This window comes from Asparagus officinalis, chromosome 1, assembly GCF_001876935.1.
Source record: "Asparagus officinalis chromosome 1, Aspof.V1, whole genome shotgun sequence".
Taxonomy (NCBI): Eukaryota; Viridiplantae; Streptophyta; class Magnoliopsida; order Asparagales; family Asparagaceae; genus Asparagus; species Asparagus officinalis.
The window spans coordinates 115326201-115342076 of record NC_033794.1 but is presented as its reverse complement, the minus strand read 5'-3'; the positions used below and the strand labels follow the sequence as shown (position 1 = coordinate 115342076).

Sequence of the window (15876 nt, the reverse complement as noted above, 5' to 3'; positions counted from 1 at the left end):
TTACAGGGATAATGGAATAATATTGTATTGAAATTACCTTCATTGGTCATAATTGATCTTTCCTGGTCATGCAACATTAGCTGTTGATTCCATGACACAAATCTACTTGTTGTACTTACAATTAGTTCTAGGGTTCTAATTTCTTTGGACATTTGAGAAGATAAGAGCTTTGGACAGGACCAGGACCATCTAAACCTAAAAGGGTGTGCAGCTGCTCCCCTATAATAATAATAATAATAATACATCACATGGTATACAGTCTAGCTACTCCCCTCTCATGTACCAATATATTCCTTGTGCTAAAAGCAAGAGACAACAAGCAACAGACAGTAGACTATCTAGAGTGAATCTTCCAACAAACAACTAAAAACCATATCTTTTTACTAAAACTTACATATTACAGTCACATGGGCATTATTATTATATCAACCTTAAGCTCAAAACTTCAAAGTCTACCAACTCCTTGGATAAGAACCAACACTTAATTAAACAAAGCCATAACCAACATAACTAAATAGAGATCAGCTAGCTAATACAGCCCCCAACTCTTTTCCTTACATGACAACACAACTGTTTGCATTCTCATCACTGAAGAGATGTGAGTAGTCAGTTCTCTCTGCAGGCTGATTGCTGCTGAAGTATGGAGCTTGAGAGTACTGATTATAGTAGCCAGTGTAAGGAGAGACCTGTGGAGATCTATGGTACATCATCTGAGGCTGCACCATCATCATGTTATTGTTCATGGGCCCACCTCTCATGTTCATCATCATGGATGATGGGTGATGATGAGCCCCCATCATCATGGGTTGATGGCCATTCATGCCAAGACCCATGTTGTTACCTGCATGAACCATCTTGGGTCTATTGTCTGGGCCATGTTGGGCCTTGGCCTGGATTGGGCCCAGCCCACTCTTCTTTGGGCCCGCTGCATTCTTTTTTCCGTTGGCATTGTTGATCTGCTGCTTCATCTTCTCAGTGATCAATCTCATCTCTTCATCATCATCATATTCATCGTCGTCGTCGGAAAAATCCTCTTCATCTGAGCTGAAGGAGGGGCGATTTTTGGGCTGGGCCTTGGCATTTTTCACTGGGTTGGCCTGCGGAGGCTTTTGTGGCTTTTGCTGTTGCTGCTGCTGCTTTTGGTTTTGATTGGGTTTGGGCTTTTGTTGGGCCTGGTTGCTGGATTTCTGAGAGGAGAGGAGTTCTGCATGCTTGCCCGATTTGTTCAGTTTCTTAATGAGGGTGGAAGAGTCCACAGTACCAGAGACTGTAACCTTTTGGTTCTCTAAATCAATGCTAACTGAGTAAACCCCTGAATGAAAATTCGAGAGAATAATTATAAAAAAAAATATTTTTCTTTGTACAAGAGTTGAAACAGAGTAGAAACAGGGCTAAACGTCTCTATGATTAGCTCTTGAATCTGGATTTAGCTCTGTTTTTTTCATTTTTAAGATTAGAACTTTGATTAGCCAAGGATAAGAAGATCTATTTACTTATATTTTACATTTTACTTGGAAATTTTGTAGAATGTTGAAGAATGTAAAAAATATATATATAAAAATTGGAGAAATGGGCAAAGTTTTGCAGTTACAATCATCAAAATTCAAAAGCTAACTAAAATGGAAGTGGCTGGGGGGGGGAGCTTGAACTCATCATTATCTTTGGTCATTTTCTGCTGAGAGAGAACGGAAAGAGAAAATAGAAGCAGAAGCTCTCTGTCTCTCTCTCTCTCTCTCTCTCTCTCTCTCCTCACTCAACTGATATATACTTCTCTTCAGGACTGACAGATGGAAAATTCACAGTTGGAAGCAACATGTAGTGTGCACATAAAGGCTGTATTTACTGTGATAATGTACTGTGTACGGTACTTACATACAAGGGTAAAAATACAGATGAGATTTGAATGCGAGAGAGGGTTCTTTTCCAACTTTTTTAACCTGGCTTTATGAGTTTTTACTGCTTAGCGGAAAGTATGAGGGCTTGTTCCTGGAAAGTTCTTCAGATGTTTCGTACAATGCATGCGGATTTGTTCAATGCTTGAACATTTTGAGAGCGTCCGTGTTAGGTAGTGTTTCACCACCTCAATTTTCAAACTTAGAAGAAATATTAGAGTCCGACTAAACTCGTAAAAAGTTTTTTAAAAATTTATATTCATCAAAAGACCATTAAAATAATCTTACCATTAAACTAAAACCAACAACAAATATTCTCTATAATCCAAAAGCCAATATTAATCCAATTAACTTGAGAAAAAAATAAATATTCTTCAACTTGAAATAAAACTCAACCGGAAGGGAAGAATCTCATTATTACAAAACTATCAAATTATCAACTAAATATCAAACCCTTATTTAACCTCCACCTATAAGAAATTTAGCAATCTGTAATTTTATTTCTTACTCTCTTCTAAGAATTTAGCAACCACCAACTCCATCTAATCTCGAGTCTCTGAAAAGAATGAATATAACACAATGAGTTCACAACTCAATAAGTGGATAAATTTATACATTAAACACTGGTTTCGTAAAAACTCAAACATTTTGACAAATGATAAGCAAATATAGGAATAATAGAAAATCATCAATGAACTCTAATACTTGATGCAAATATTTGAAAACTTAAAAAAATCATGAATTGGAAAATAAATAGGCAACGTCTCAATGCAGTCAGCACTTAATACCCCGGTTGACACGGTATTCCCACTTTTATTAATCCCGTGGTACTAGGATATAGAGACCCAATTTAGCGCTAAAATAATCTCATAGAGGCACATTGAGTCATGTTTAGATGGCTTACTTATCTCTAACATATACCGATATATTGACCTGAGATACATATGCTTTAAGAACAATTGAACAAAGTTCATATAACCAAATACTTCATAAAGAATTGCTAAAGGTTAACCAATAGTGAAATTAATCAATCATATATGTATCTCAACTCACTACTATATGATAAGACATGATTGTCAACGAAGAAGCATACGCTCATACCAAAATAACCGCATGCATCATAAAATACAATCCAACCAACAACCGATATATGAGTAAATCATACAAAATGATATAATCCATTCGGAACAAATCTGCATATACTTGATATACTTTTATATGAAAAATAAGCAGCGCAAAATGCATAAATTCACGACTTACCTTGATCTAAAAATAGACGAAGCTCAACTCAAGCCACTTTCTTAGAACCTCTAGGGATACCTAAAGAATAAATACAGATATTCATCAATATATAATATGCCACTGCCATACAAATCCATATACTAAAACAATGCTAGACTCCGTATCAAATTATGTATTTTTTTTATATTTTATTTAACCCAGCATCCTATCTATTTAGTCATAAGAATAAATCTACCCCTTGAGAACTTGTATGCCTAAGTTTCTAGTCAGCCAATAACTTGAAGTCATGATCCATAATCTATACATGTACACAATTGGAAGATAGTTGCAGTAAAGTTTAGCTATAGCTACAATATAAGATCCGACTAACTACATGAAGTCATGGCTAACCAGAAACATCAATATAAGGTAAATTTAATAACTTAGAAATACCTTAATTACCCTATTGAGACCGAAAGATCGCCAGGATCTCCAGATATAGATATCAAGAGATCGAGAACATCAAAAAGCCGAGAACAAGGCCGAAACTGACGCCTTCTATCAGAAATAAAAAAGATCCTAATAAAATAATATATTTTCGGCCTTTAGTAATACAGGTTCAAAAAAAAAAAATCCCGAAGATTCTAATAAATATGTTACTATAGTTATTATTTTCTTTCTTTGGATAAAAGTCCTCTTACAAACTCATTTATATATAAATTAACATTGTTAATCCAATTGTTTGGATATCTATTTAAATAATTAATAATAAAGACTCGTTATCACTTTAGGATATTGTTGCTCTGATTACATTATTGTTGATTACCCTATGACACACAAAGGAAAATTTTAGTATAATTTGAAAATGACTGCTGATCTTGAGGATTCCAAACAAGGATGTGAATTAGCTGCATCCACCTGTCAATTAGGTTAGGGCCCCGGGGTTGGGGGTGTTGAGATCGGTGTAGACTCAAACCTCCGCAGGCGAGCTCGATGTCGAGGCGGATCAGAGGCGAGCTCAAGGCGAGTTCGAGATCAGCGGCTTCAGGCGGATCCATCGCAGGCGAGCTCGAGATCCAGAAGCTGCAGGCGAATTCCTTCAGGCGTGTCGAGCGGATGGCTGCAGGCGAAGTTGGGGGCAGGCGGAAATCTCGAGCACGCGAGCTGAGAGACCCAATTTAGCGCTAAAATAATCTCATAGAGGCACATTGAGTCATGTTTAGATGGCTTACTTATCTCTAACATATACCGATATATTGACCTGAGATACATATGCTTTAAGAACAATTGAACAAAGTTCATATAACCAAATACTTCATAAAGAATTGCTAAAGGTTAACCAATAGTGAAATTAATCAATCATATATGTATCTCAACTCACTACTATATGATAAGACATGATTGTCAACGAAGAAGCATACGCTCATACCAAAATAACCGCATGCATCATAAAATACAATCCAACCAACAACCGATATATGAGTAAATCATACAAAATGATATAATCCATTCGGAACAAATCTGCATATACTTGATATACTTTTATATGAAAAATAAGCAGCGCAAAATGCATAAATTCACGACTTACCTTGATCTAAAAATAGACGAAGCTCAACTCAAGCCACTTTCTTAGAACCTCTAGGGATACCTAAAGAATAAATACAGATATTCATCAATATATAATATGCCACTGCCATACAAATCCATATACTAAAACAATGCTAGACTCCGTATCAAATTATGTATTTTTTTTATATTTTATTTAACCCAGCATCCTATCTATTTAGTCATAAGAATAAATCTACCCCTTGAGAACTTGTATGCCTAAGTTTCTAGTCAGCCAATAACTTGAAGTCATGATCCATAATCTATACATGTACACAATTGGAAGATAGTTGCAGTAAAGTTTAGCTATAGCTACAATATAAGATCCGACTAACTACATGAAGTCATGGCTAACCAGAAACATCAATATAAGGTAAATTTAATAACTTAGAAATACCTTAATTACCCTATTGAGACCGAAAGATCGCCAGGATCTCCAGATATAGATATCAAGAGATCGAGAACATCAAAAAGCCGAGAACAAGGCCGAAACTGACGCCTTCTATCAGAAATAAAAAAGATCCTAATAAAATAATATATTTTCGGCCTTTAGTAATACAGGTTCAAAAAAAAAAAATCCCGAAGATTCTAATAAATATGTTACTATAGTTATTATTTTCTTTCTTTGGATAAAAGTCCTCTTACAAACTCATTTATATATAAATTAACATTGTTAATCCAATTGTTTGGATATCTATTTAAATAATTAATAATAAAGACTCGTTATCACTTTAGGATATTGTTGCTCTGATTACATTATTGTTGATTACCCTATGACACACAAAGGAAAATTTTAGTATAATTTGAAAATGACTGCTGATCTTGAGGATTCCAAACAAGGATGTGAATTAGCTGCATCCACCTGTCAATTAGGTTAGGGCCCCGGGGTTGGGGGTGTTGAGATCGGTGTAGACTCAAACCTCCGCAGGCGAGCTCGATGTCGAGGCGGATCAGAGGCGAGCTCAAGGCGAGTTCGAGATCAGCGGCTTCAGGCGGATCCATCGCAGGCGAGCTCGAGATCCAGAAGCTGCAGGCGAATTCCTTCAGGCGAGTCGAGCGGATGGCTGCAGGCGAAGTTGGGGGCAGGCGGAAATCTCGAGCACGCGAGCTGCAGGCGAGTTCGTGGTCGAACCGCTGCAGGCGAGGTTGAAATCCAGGCTGTCGACAGCCTATCGACATCCCAGCTAGGGTTTCCTATAAAAGGGAAACCCTAGGGCTCGAGCAGACTGTATCTTTTTTCCTCTCTCTCTCTCTCTTCGATTCCTGGCGGCACCTGCGATCTCTCTCTTCCTCTTCTCTCTCTCGCGATCTCTCTCTGTCTCTGTCTCTGTTCTCACGTGATTGGGAAAGAGATTGAAAAGGTGGAATTTATTGTAGAGAGATTGAGAGGAGGTGTTATTTAAGAGAGGAATCTTCACTGTAGCTACAGTGAAAGATTGTATTTATTTGAGGAATCTCAAGTTTGAGATTCGCTCTTGATTTGTAATTTCTTGTTAGATTAATAAGAAAATTACTGTGTGGCTCCCGAGGACGTAGGCAGTTGCCGAACCTCGTTAAAACTTGGTGTACTTTTTCTATTCTGCGTTTCTGTTGCATTAGAGATTTCGGTGTTAAATTCCCAACAACTGGTATCAGAGCGTGAAACGATCTAGAGGAAATCAGATTCAAGTGGGAGCCATGGCCGCAGATGAAGGAAAAATAAGACTCGAGAAGTTTGATGGAACAGATTTCGGATTCTGGAAAATGCAGATAGAGGATTATCTGTATCAGAAAAATTTGTATCAACCACTATCGGGGAAGAAGCCAGATTCTATGAAGGCAGATGAGTGGAACCTTCTAGATAGACAAGCCCTCGAATTTATCAGATTGACGTTGACTCGTAATGTTGCGTTCAACATAGCGAAGGAGAAGACCACGACGGGTCTTATGGCAGCACTCTCAAATATGTATGAGAAGCTATCAGTCGCAAATAAAGTTCATTTGATGCGGCGGTTATTCAATTTGAGAATGGCGGAAGGCGCGTCAGTAGCACAACACCTCAATGAACTTAATACGGTTACAACCCAATTGAGTTCAGTTGAGATTGAGTTTGATGAAGAAGTTCGGGCGTTGATATTGTTGTCTTCCCTACCAGAGAGTTGGAACGCTACAGTCACAGCTGTGAGTAGCTCGTCGAGAAACAACAAGTTGAAGTTCGACGACGTTCGTGATTTGGTTCTCAGTGAGGAGATCCGACGGAGAGAGACGGGTGAAGCTACAACCTCTTCAGTATTGCATACAGAGTCAAGAGGTAGAAATTTAACCAGAGGAAACGGACGGGGCAAATCAAACTTCAGAGGTAGATCAAAGAACAGGAGGTCCAAGTCAAGGAATCCAAGCAACAGCTCGAAGGCTATCGAGTGTTGGAATTGTGGAAAGACCGGGCATTACAAGAATCAGTGCAAGAATGCACAGAAGGAGAAGGAGGCGAAGGCAGAGGTGAATGTCACCTCCACCTTAGGAGGAGACGACGCATTGATATGCTCTTTGGAGAGCAAGGAGGAATCTTGGGTGTTAGATTCAGGAGCGTCGTTTCATGCTACCTCTCAGAAAGAATTCTTTGAGAAGTATACCCCTGAAAATCTTGGATACGTATATCTTGGTGATGATCAACCATGTGCTATTGTGGGCAAATGCGTGGTAAAAATTAAGTTGAACGGGTCAGTATGGGAGCTGAAGGATGTCAGACATATTCCCGACCTGAGAAAGAATTTAATATCCGTAGGTCAGTTGGCTGGCGAAGGATATACCACGACCTTCCATGGAGATGATTGGAAGATCTCAAAAGGCGCAATGACGATTGCTCGAGGTAAGAAGACTGGTACCCTGTATATGACAGCAGATGCACGTTGTTTGATCTCAGTTGCAGCAGACAATGAGACTTCAAAGCTGTGGCACCAGAGACTCGGTCATATGAGTGAGAAGGGGATGAAAATCATGCACACAAAGGGAAAACTCCCAGGACTGCAGTCAGTGGAGATGGATATGTGTGAAGAATGCATACTTGGAAAGCAGAAGAGAGTCAGCTTTCAGACAAGTGGCAGAACCCCCAGGAAAGAGAAGCTAGAGCTCGTTCACTCAGATGTTTGGGGACCAACCACCACATCGTCTATTGGTGGAAAACACTACTTCGTGACTTTTATCGATGATCACTCTCAAAAAGTGTGGGTCTATTTTCTGAAGCACAAGTCAGAAGTATTAGAAGCTTTCAGGAGATAGAAAGCTATGGTCGAGAATGAGACCGGTCTGAGAATAAAAAAGCTCAGGACCGACAATGGCGGTGAGTATGAAGACACCAGATTCAAGAAGTTCTGCTATGAGCACGGGATCAGAATGGAGAGAACCGTTCCCGGCACGCCTCAGCAAAATGGTGTAGCTGAGCGGATGAACCGAACGTTGACAGAAAGATCCAGAAGCATTCGAGTACAATCAGGCCTACCGAAGCAGTTCTGGGCAGAAGCGGTCAACACAACAGCTTACTTGATCAACCGAGGTCCATCGGTTCCATTAGAGCACAGAATACCAGAGGAGGTATGGTGCGGAAAGGAGGTAAAACTCTCACATCTTAAAGTTTTCGATTGTGTAGCTTACGTGCATATTAGTGATCAAGGCAGGAATAAGCTTGATCTCAAGTCAAAGAAATGCACTTTCATCAGCTATGGTGAAGATGAGTTCGGCTACCGCATTTGGGACAACAAAAACAAGAAAGTGATCAGGAGCAGAGATGTGATATTCAACGAGAAGATGATGTATAAGGACATGTACAAGATAGATGACTCAGAGAGCGAGTTAATATTTGTAGATGCAGATGATGTCCCGAGTAACCTCTCGGAAGAACCCAATGTAGAAGATCCTTAGCCAGAAAAGCCTGTTGGACAAGATGGTGCGCAGGAGCCCGACGCACCAGCTCCGATATTAAGAAGATCTTTTCGTCCTCCTGTACCCAATCGGAGATATATGAACTATCTGTTACTGACAGATGGTGGGGAGCCTGAAAGCTTTGATGAAGCTTGTCAGGGTGGAGATGTGAGCAAGTGGGAGCTTGCTATGAAAGATGAGATGAAGTCTCTCATCTCAAACCAGACGTGGGAACTAGCTGAGTTGCCCACGGGTAAGAAGGCACTCCACAACAAATGGGTGTACCGGGTGAAAGAGGAGCATGATGGTTCCAGAAGATATAAAGCCCGGCTAGTTGTTAAAGGATTCCAGCAGAAGGAAGGAATTGACTACACCGATATTTTCGCTCCCGTGGTGAAGCTAAATACTATCAGGACCGTGATGAGTATTATAGCAATTAAAGATCTTCATCTCGAGCAGTTAGACGTGAAGACGGCGTTTCTTCACAGAGATCTAGAAGAGGAGATACACATGCACCAGCCAGAAGGTTTCTCAGAAGAAAAGAAGAAGAACCTGGTGTGCAGACTCAAGAAGAGCTTGTATAGCCTAAAACAAGCCCCAAGGCAGTGGTACAAGAAGTTTGACGACTTTATGCAAAAGGAAGGTTTCCAGAAGTACAACGCCGACCACTGTTGCTACTTCAAAAGATATCAGTCCAGTTATATCATCCTACTGCTATATGTTGATGATATGTTAGTTGCAGGAGCAGATATGGAGGATATCAGGAGGTTGGAAGATCCTTGGAATGCAAATCACGAGAGACAAGAAGAAAGGATTCTTGCGGTTGTCTCAGACGGAGTACATCAACCGTGTTTTGCAGAGATTCAACATGGGCGACGCCAAGCCAGTGAGCACACCATTGGCCAGCCATTTTCGTCTATCGAATGATCAGCCTCCTCAGTCAGAAGAAGAAAAAGAGAGTATGGCTCAGGTTTCTTACGCCTCAGCTATCGGAAGTTTGATGTACGCAATGGTCTGTACGAGACCAGACATTGGTCATGTAGTGGGAGTGGTCAGCCGGTTTATGTCGAATTCAGGGAAAGTTCATTGGGAAGCGGTCAAGTGGATTCTGAGGTATCTACGAGGCACCACACAAAAGTGTTTGCACTTTGGTAAGGGAGAGGTGAAAGTGCAAGGGTACGCAGATGCAGACTTCGACGGAGAAGTTGATCACCGAAGAAGCACCACCGGCTATGTATTCACTGTCGGAACTATAACTGTTAGTTGGATGTCACAGATACAGAAGATTGTCACTCTGTCCACTACAGAAGCTGAGTATGTTGTAGTGACTGAAGCCAGTAAAGAGATGATATGGCTTCAAGGTTTGTTAACAGAGCTGGGATTCAATCAGGAGAAGAATGTTTTACACAGTGATAGCCAGAGTGTGATACACTTGGCGAAGAATTCCGCATTTCATTCTAGAACGAAGCATATTGCGCTTCGGTACCACTTCATCAGATCCCTGTTGGAAGATGACGTGTTAAAACTGGAAAAGATTCTAGGAAGTAAGAATCCAACAGACATGTTAACAAAGACAGTGACCGTTCAGAAACTGGAGTTGTGCGCAACTTCAGTTGGTCTTCATGCATAAATGATGAGGGCGGAGCCACACATGAGAAGGAGCTTGATGAGATAGCCTGCTGACGGCGGTTTGATCTCCAAGTGGGAGATTGTTGAGATCGGTGTAGACTCAAACCTCCGCAGGCGAGCTCGATGTCGAGGCGGATCAGAGGCGAGCTCAAGGCGAGTTCGAGATCAGCGGCTTCAGGCGGATCCATCGCAGGCGAGCTCGAGATCCAGAAGCTGCAGGCGAATTCCTTCAGGCGAGTCGAGCGGATGGCTGCAGGCGAAGTTGGGGGCAGGCGGAAATCTCGAGCACGCGAGCTGCAGGCGAGTTCGTGGTCGAACTGCTGCAGGCGAGGTTGAAATCCAGGCTGTCGACAGCCTGTCGACATCCCAGCTAGGGTTTCCTATAAAAGGGAAACCCTAGGGCTCGAGCGGACTGTATCTTTTTTCCTCTCTCTCTCTCTCTCTCTTCGATTCCTGGCGGCGCCTGCGATCTCTCTCTTCCTCTTCTCTCTCTCTCTCGCGATCTCTCTCTGTCTCTGTCTCTGTTCTCACGTGATTGGGAAAGAGATTGAAAAGGTGGAATTTATTGTAGAGAGATTGAGAGGGGTGTTATTTAAGAGAGGAATATTCATTGTAGCTACAGTGAATATTGTATTTATTTGAAGAATCTTAAGTTTGAGATTCGCTCTTGATTTGTAATTTATTGTTAGATTAATAAGAAAATTACTGTGTGGCTCCCGAGGACGTAGGCAGTTGCCGAACCTCGTTAAAACTTGGTGTATTTTTTCTATTCTGCGTTTCTGTTGCATTAGAGATTTCGGTGTTAAATTCCCAACAGGGGGGATGCAACTAGAAATAATAAAATCATACCCACTGTGGATAACCGGGTTGATTAGAGGTTCCAATAAGGCTCCCGTGATTTTGGGTTCGGTTCGTTCGGATATGGTTATAAACAAATAATAGCAAAACCAGATTTCTCGTAACTAGAAAAATAAAAGGTTGCTGGTGGCTCGTGTGGCTTCAACACGGCAGGATTCAGAAAAGCAAGCCTTAGATGGGAGCTGACGAGTCTGAGCGCTCTCCAGGGTGTTGAAGCAGAGAAAAGACAGGTTTTTTGAGCTAGCCAAACGACTGGGGTTGTAATGTCTTGCAAAGCACGTAACAGGGTTCAGGGTTGCGGTCAAAATCCTTCTGACATCCAAGTCTGTGAGGGGCTTTGGACTTCTACGCGAGAGAAACAAATGTTTTTAGAATGAGGGGTTTAGAAGTTTCCTCTCCTTATTTTCGTGTAATTTTATTCTGAGTGGTGTTAGGGGCACACCCAAACCACACCCCAAACCACACCTCCAAACACACCTCCCCCTCTTATTCGCTACAGTACTCCGGGCCCCACATGAGTTTTTAAAATTTAAAAAATCATGTGGGGCCCGGAGTACTGTAGCGAATGAGAGGGGGAGGTGTGGTTGAAGGTGTGACTTAGGGTGTGCTCCTAACATTTCTATTTTATTCTTGTTAGCATGCAATGTTTAATATTTTTTAAAGTATAATACATATTCATGTAATGTTTTCTTTTTTTTTTTTAATCTCATATTGAATATAATCCAATGAAGTCTTATTGTATGGAAAAATGTGTCCAGGCCCCAAAAACATAAACTTCATGTGCTGCAGCCCCTTCTAGTTTTCCCCATGTGGTTCAGCCCCTTGAAGTGTGACGTTTTGTGCTGCAGCCTCTTCTCTCTCTCTCTCTCTCTCTCTCTCTCTCTCTTTAAAAACAAGGGTTTTCTTAAGCTCGTCGCTCTGGCCCTCGCCCTCCTCGCCGTCGCCACCTCCGCCCAGGCTCCCAAGCCTCCCCCGAGTTCGTCGCCGCCTCCCCTCCTCTCCTCCGCCCGACCTCGTCGCGGTAGCTCGCCGTCGCTCCCCATCTCGCCCTCGACTACGCCGGAGTTCGTCGCTGTGCCTGCCACTTTTGAACCCATAGTATGGTAGGCCGGAGGAGGATGACCAAGAGAAAAGAGTGCATGATGCTCAAGAAAAGTAAAAATGAAGGGGACAGAATAGAACTAACATTGTGCAGATTAGAACTAACACTGTAGACAGAATAGAACTAACATTGTAGACAGAATAGAACTAACATTGTAGACAGAATAGAACTAACATTGTAGACAGAATAGAACTAACATTGTAGACAGAATAGAACTAACATTGTAGATAGAATAGAACTGTAGACAGAATAGAACTAACATTATAGACAGAATAGAACTAACATTGTAGACAGAATAGAACTGTAGACAGAACAGAACTAACATTATAGACAGAATAGCATATTCTTGTACTTTAACTTGGAACTAGATGCAACTTATGACTCTGTCTAGTTTCTGGTATTGGTTTATGATTCAACAAATGAGCATGCTCATATTCTTTACAGAAATTTACACCCTGTCATTAGATTGAAATAGAGCATTCTGGCTGTTTCGTCATTGGTTGACAATAACAGTATCAGTTTCTTAATGTGTTCCTCTGCCTGTTTAAGCTCTCGAGCTGGACTTCTGGATTACTATAGACATGTAGTTCGTTTGCATACAAGTTTTAGTGGTTTGAAATTGACTACGTGGTTACAGTTTTCTATTTTGGAAATGGGAACGTATCGTAAATCATGCAGCATTTTGCTCCTTGGCAACATTTTGGCTGACTACTATTCTCAATTCTGTAAACAGGAACCATGCTTTGAAAATGGGCAAAAGCAGCAGGAAGACTCTACACAATTGTCACGAGTGTGAAGAATCTGCGAGACATGCCGGAATGCCTCAATCTTTACTTCGAATCCCTTCAACCAAGTTCGTGCCGCTTATTGAGTTTGTAATTTCTGGTGTTACCAACCACAATTATTTCTGTCCAGAATTGTCCAAAATACAATCACCCTATAAGAAAGTTGTTGGGTCAATTACAAACTTGGTTGAAGGGATTCGAAGTAAAGATTGAGGCATTCCGGCATGTCTCGCAGATTCTTCACACTCGTGACAATTGTGTAGAGTCTTCCTGCTGCTTTTGCCCATTTTCAAAGCATGGTTCCTGTTTACAGAATTGAGAATAGTAGTCAGCCAAAATGTTGCCAAGGAGCAAAATGCTGCATGATTTACGATACGTTCCCATTTCCAAAATAGAAAACTGTAACCACGTAGTCAATTTCAAACCACTAAAACTTGTATGCAAACGAACTACATGTCTATAGTAATCCAGAAGTCCAGCTCGAGAGCTTAAACAGGCAGAGGAACACATTAAGAAACTGATACTGTTATTGTCAACCAATGACGAAACAGCCAGAATGCTCTATTTCAATCTAATGACAGGGTGTAAATTTCTGTAAAGAATATGAGCATGCTCATTTGTTGAATCATAAACCAATACCAGAAACTAGACAGAGTCATAAGTTGCATCTAGTTCCAAGTTAAAGTACAAGAATATGCTATTCTGTCTATAATGTTAGTTCTGTTCTGTCTACAGTTCTATTCTGTCTACAATGTTAGTTCTATTCTGTCTATAATGTTAGTTCTATTCTGTCTACAGTTCTATTCTATCTACAATGTTAGTTCTATTCTGTCTACAATGTTAGTTCTATTCTGTCTACAATGTTAGTTCTATTCTGTCTACAATGTTAGTTCTATTCTGTCTACAATGTTAGTTCTATTCTGTCTACAGTGTTAGTTCTAATCTGCACAATGTTAGTTCTATTCTGTCCCCTTCATTTTTACTTTTCTTGAGCATCATGCACTCTTTTCTCTTGGTCATCCTCCTCCGGCCTACCATACTATGGGTTCAAAAGTGGCAGGCACAGCGACGAACTCCGGCGTAGTCGAGGGCGAGATGGGGAGCGACGGCGAGCTACCGCGACGAGGTCGGGCGGAGGAGAGGAGGGGAGGCGGCGACGAACTCGGGGGAGGCTTGGGAGCCTGGGCGGAGGTGGCGACGGCGAGGAGGGCGAGGGCCAGAGCGACGAGCTTGATAAAACCCTTGTTTTTAAAGAGAGTGAGGGGAGAGAGAGGGGGGAGAGAGAGAGAGAGAGAGAACTGGGTTTGAATGATTGAGGAGAGGGGGTAAGGTTATTTTGGGGATTTTAGCTTAGTTGGCATGTAATAATTGTTAAAAATGGGCTGCAGCACAAAACGTCACACTTCAAGGGGCTGAACCACATGGGGAAAACTAGAAGGGACTGCAGCACATGAAGTTTATGTTTTTGGGGCCTGGACACATTTTTCCCCTTATTGTAACCTCTTCACTCTACAAATAACATGATCAATCTAAAAGCCAATGGGCTGGGCTTCTTATTAAAAAGCCTTTGTAGCACTAAATTCAAGTTTGAGGTCCAAACATTTGGTCTGTTTACTGGGTTACATATTTATACAAGGCCTAGAAATCTTAACAAAAGCCGAAATGAAGCCTGCTGTGTTACTTCACATTTCTAGCGCAAAATTATCTGGGATCAAATGATCATGGGCAATTTTATAACAACTGGCTGTCAAGTTGGTTTTACAAAGAAAAAATGATCTATGAAAAAAAAATGATTTATCTTCGTCATCTTAGTAAAAATTTTGAGAATGTACCCAGAGATCCCGGTCTATTTCATGAATGGCATATTAGAAGTATATCAATTGTTCAATCAGTACACAAATTCTTAAGCTAACCAATCTAACGGTTGGCATTGTTTCAATATATCATCAACGTTACGCACTCAATAATATTTTGTAGTTTTCTAACAACTATAATTGGAGATGCGATTTTCCACAAGCCATAACAATCCACAACCCAAAATCGAAACGGTCCTCCAACTTCCGAGTGTACTCACTTTAAGCCCGTGGGACCATTTTTAACTCGTAGACAAAGGTCTACCGTCTATGGACCATTTCTTTTGCCAGTTGCCACACATTTCAAGTTACATTGATAATATAATGACAAAAATAGCTCAACGTATCCTGGCCGAGCTTTAGGGCTGTCCATTTTACCCGCTGGCCCGGGCCAGGCCGGGTTCCGGGCCCGGGTCCGGGTGGCCTCAGCGGCGCCCGGCCCGGGCCCGGCCCGGCCCGGTACAGTGCGCCGCCGGGTCAACGCCCGGGCCGGGCAGCCCGGGACCGGAGCCCGGCCCGGGTGGCAACGGTCACCAGTGGTGACCGTTGCCGGAATTAGGCCGGGCCGGCCCGGCCACAACGGTCACCATTGGTGACCGTTGTGTGAAAACGACCGGGCCGGGCCGGGCTGGCAAACGGCTATTTTGTGAGGTTATTTTGGTCATTTACCTAGGGGGCTGGTTCTATAAATAGAGGGGGGTTTTCATTTGTTTTCTTCACACCAAAAACTCATCTCTTCTCTCTTATACTCTTATACTCTCTCTTATACTCTTATACTCTCTTATTTATACTTTCTAATCCAATCCCCAAATGGCTTCCGGATCTGATTATGAAGAGCAAAACATATCTCCCGATCCTGAATTGAGTCCTCCTACTATGAGTCCTCCTACTATCAGTCCTCCTACCGAAGTTAATCCCGAATCCGGTGGCGACGAATCTGCACCAAGAGCTCCTAAACGGCCAAGATCCGATGTGTGGAATTTTTACGAGAAGATCGACGTCACCAAGGATGAACACGGTAGGATCCTCACCCA

General features: G+C 41.6%; 1 protein-coding gene across 1 annotated transcript in view; it reads right to left on the bottom strand.

Annotated features, from left to right (window-relative positions):
- LOC109839895 (heavy metal-associated isoprenylated plant protein 37-like) overlaps positions 349-15876 on the bottom strand; it is a 46390-nt gene continuing 30862 nt past the window's right edge. The window contains exon 4 of the mRNA XM_020408351.1: positions 349-1391. Within this exon, the coding sequence (XP_020263940.1) occupies positions 555-1391 (837 nt within the window). The 3' untranslated portion in view covers positions 349-554. The remainder of the gene's footprint in view (positions 1392-15876) is intronic.